Source organism: Apteryx rowi, unplaced genomic scaffold (genome assembly GCF_003343035.1).
Source record: "Apteryx rowi isolate R43461 unplaced genomic scaffold, aptRow1 scaffold_45, whole genome shotgun sequence".
Lineage (NCBI taxonomy): Eukaryota > Metazoa > Chordata > Aves > Apterygiformes > Apterygidae > Apteryx > Apteryx rowi.
Window position 1 is genome coordinate 2,222,814 of NW_020450705.1, and position 2,723 is coordinate 2,225,536.

General features: G+C 37.5%; 1 protein-coding gene across 2 annotated transcripts in view; it reads right to left on the reverse strand.

Annotated features, from left to right (window-relative positions):
• Window positions 1-543: 543 nt before the first annotated feature.
• Window positions 544-2,723, reverse strand: part of LOC112971569 (membrane cofactor protein-like) — a 13,914-nt gene continuing 11,734 nt past the window's right edge. For both annotated transcript variants that reach the window (XM_026077135.1, XM_026077136.1), the window contains one exon: window positions 544-2,497. Coding sequence is in view for 1 of the 2 variants with exons in the window: in XM_026077136.1 (XP_025932921.1) it covers window positions 2,446-2,497 (52 nt within the window). In the remaining variant the exon portion in view is untranslated. The remainder of the gene's footprint in view (window positions 2,498-2,723) is intronic.

Below are 2,723 nucleotides of genomic sequence, written 5' to 3' on the forward strand. Positions count from 1 at the left end.
TATTAAGAGGGCTGATGCCACCCATTTCTTTGCAAAGAAACCAAAGTAGATCTTGAATGTGAACTTGGCACAATAAATAAGTAAATAAATACATAAATAAAAAAAAAAAATCACATTCTATTTATATTTTACTTAAAAACAGAATTACATCTGTCACACAATAGACAAAGGTGCCAGACATTCTATGGACTAGATTTACCATTGCTCTTGATTTAGTGTTACATCAAAACAGGCACACTCTTTTCCATTAAGTTTTTAATCAAAATTTTCAGGTGTGAACATTGTAAGGTTTTGGAAACTCTGGAAAATCCTCTGCTCTTCCAAAAGAAAACCAAAGACAAGAGACTGCTCAGCATGTAGATACACATTCTCTACACTACGCATCCAGGTTTTCATTAAATAGTTTTGTGCACGAAGTTCAAACTTTGATCTCAACAGTCACCATCTAAGGCGAGTTTGATGTGTGAAAAGTCAGAAGTGCAAATCTTCAAGAACAATGGAAAACATCTGTTTACCACACGATGAATAAAAGACAAACACTTACTGCTAAATAATTTAATATTTTTATTTGTAATATTACAAATCATTGCTAGGCTTTACATCAAAAAATAGAAAAATAAGCCCAACTTTTACAAAGTCTTTTCACTTCAGCATTAAGTGCATTTCAGCATATTTTAAAACATTTGAAGATGCCATACACAATGAAGCTAGCTAATGACCAACACGGCTATTCCAATATATTATCACAGTATTTACAAGCAACAAATCATTATCAAACTATACATCAGCTACTCTAAGAGGCACTGAACAACAAGTCATTCTGTTTAGCCAAAATCCTTTTTCATACCCAGAGACCATTATGAACTCTAACAATACAACTGCTGGGATTGTCCCAAAGAGCCCTATAAAACCCCAAATAGTCTGACATTGTTTAACAATCTGTTCACAACAGTGGCGAACAAGTGCCAATCTACCGCAGACAAGCAAGAACAGTTTAAATGCGGCCTCAGCCATCTGAAGTGAGGCAATTTGTTTTTTCTGAGAAAAGTGGTTCTCGTAAGTTGCCTGTATGTTCTTTGATAGCAAACTCAGAGATTCACCAAGCCAAAAACTGCCCTAATTCGGTTTTCAGTTATAATTATACCAGAAATTACACTTAGGCATTTAAAGTAACAGCTATCAAAGCAAGTCCAAGTCTTAATTCACGGTAAATTCTGCGATGGGAGCTCCWGGAGTCACCATCTGACAAAGTTGTTTCATAAAGCGACCAGCCATCTCAAGAGAGACCAGCTCTTCCGACACTGCCAGCATACCCACCCCCTCGCTCGTGCGGCTACGTTGGTTTGGTCTTCCTTTGAGACAGAAAGAGCCAGGAGTCAGACAGGAAAGGCTCGTGTTCCTCAGACGTCCGTATTACCCTGCATTACGGATTTACACTTGGCATAGTAGTCTGTACACAGAGATTTGAAATGCTGTATGTGAATATATGATTTCAAGAAAAAAAGCAAGGAAGCTAGGTCCATACAGCAATCTTTCTATCCTAGCAAGCAACTTAATTCTCTCTGAAACTGCTAGCAATGCTAAATAAAAATCAAGCATGCAGCCTAAGGAACTCGCAGCGTGCTCCCAACAAAAGGTGGCTACCCTGGATTTCTCAGCACTTCTTTTAGTCAAGTACTTTCTATCAATAGGCCACCAAATCTGAAGGCAGGGGACACCCCTGCTATGGAAGCCTTCCATTTTCTATTCCAGCAGCTCCACTGTAGCCTTTCTGGGACCAAACCAAAGAGCCAGGAATATATATGGCTTTCTTCCTTCTTAAAGGCAATGGAAAAACTACAGAACTCTGATTCAAAGGCACAGTTTAATTCATTAAATATAAAGAAGCAAACTTTGGCAGACAGAGAGGTAGTGTATATGAGACCTAAACCGTGAAATTTTGAATAGACATAGCCTTAAAAGGCACCAATCTCTTAAGCAAATAAATAATTAAAACATTTCAGAATACAACACACCATCATTTATACCACCTCAACCGCAAAAGCAAACTAGAAGCATGTGAAGATTTTAATGAGCAGAGCTAATATTGGATAGTCTTCTGTAAGAAAAGAGGTAACAGCGAAGGCAGTAAGCAGCGGCAGCTGGTACTACGACAGTGATACTTCTAGTACTCCCGCCAACGCAGACAATACTCCCGCACGCTACAGACAAGTGTCTTTTTAAAGGCAATTTCACACACGCAAAAGACAATAGGAGGGGCCCATAAAGAAAAGCACAGATACATATTCTGACTTTTTAGCTTATTAACAATCTCCTACTACAGAACATGTTGTAATGATACTTTTGACACCAGAAGTACAAGGTATTCCTCTACAGAAATTCAACACGAGTGCAATCATTTCTGATAGGCATATTCAAATTCCCTCCCACCCCAGAAAAGGTCATTCATGCTTTACAGCTCGTATATTTGGCAGTACATGGAGTGCTGTCACGTTTCCTACAAACAAAAAAACAAGTCAAATCAGAGATTTTACATTTAAATAATTTTTACATTTTTTCTGAAAGCACATCCTTAGCTTTATCATTAAATCAACAGTTAGAGTCATGAAACAAAATTTATCATTATTTGTCCTCTTTTTAGTAAGCAACTGCTAGGCTCACGAGACTTGTTTCAGTTTCATCTCCTAGATTGCTAAAAGGAAAAAAAAAAAAAAAAAAAAAAA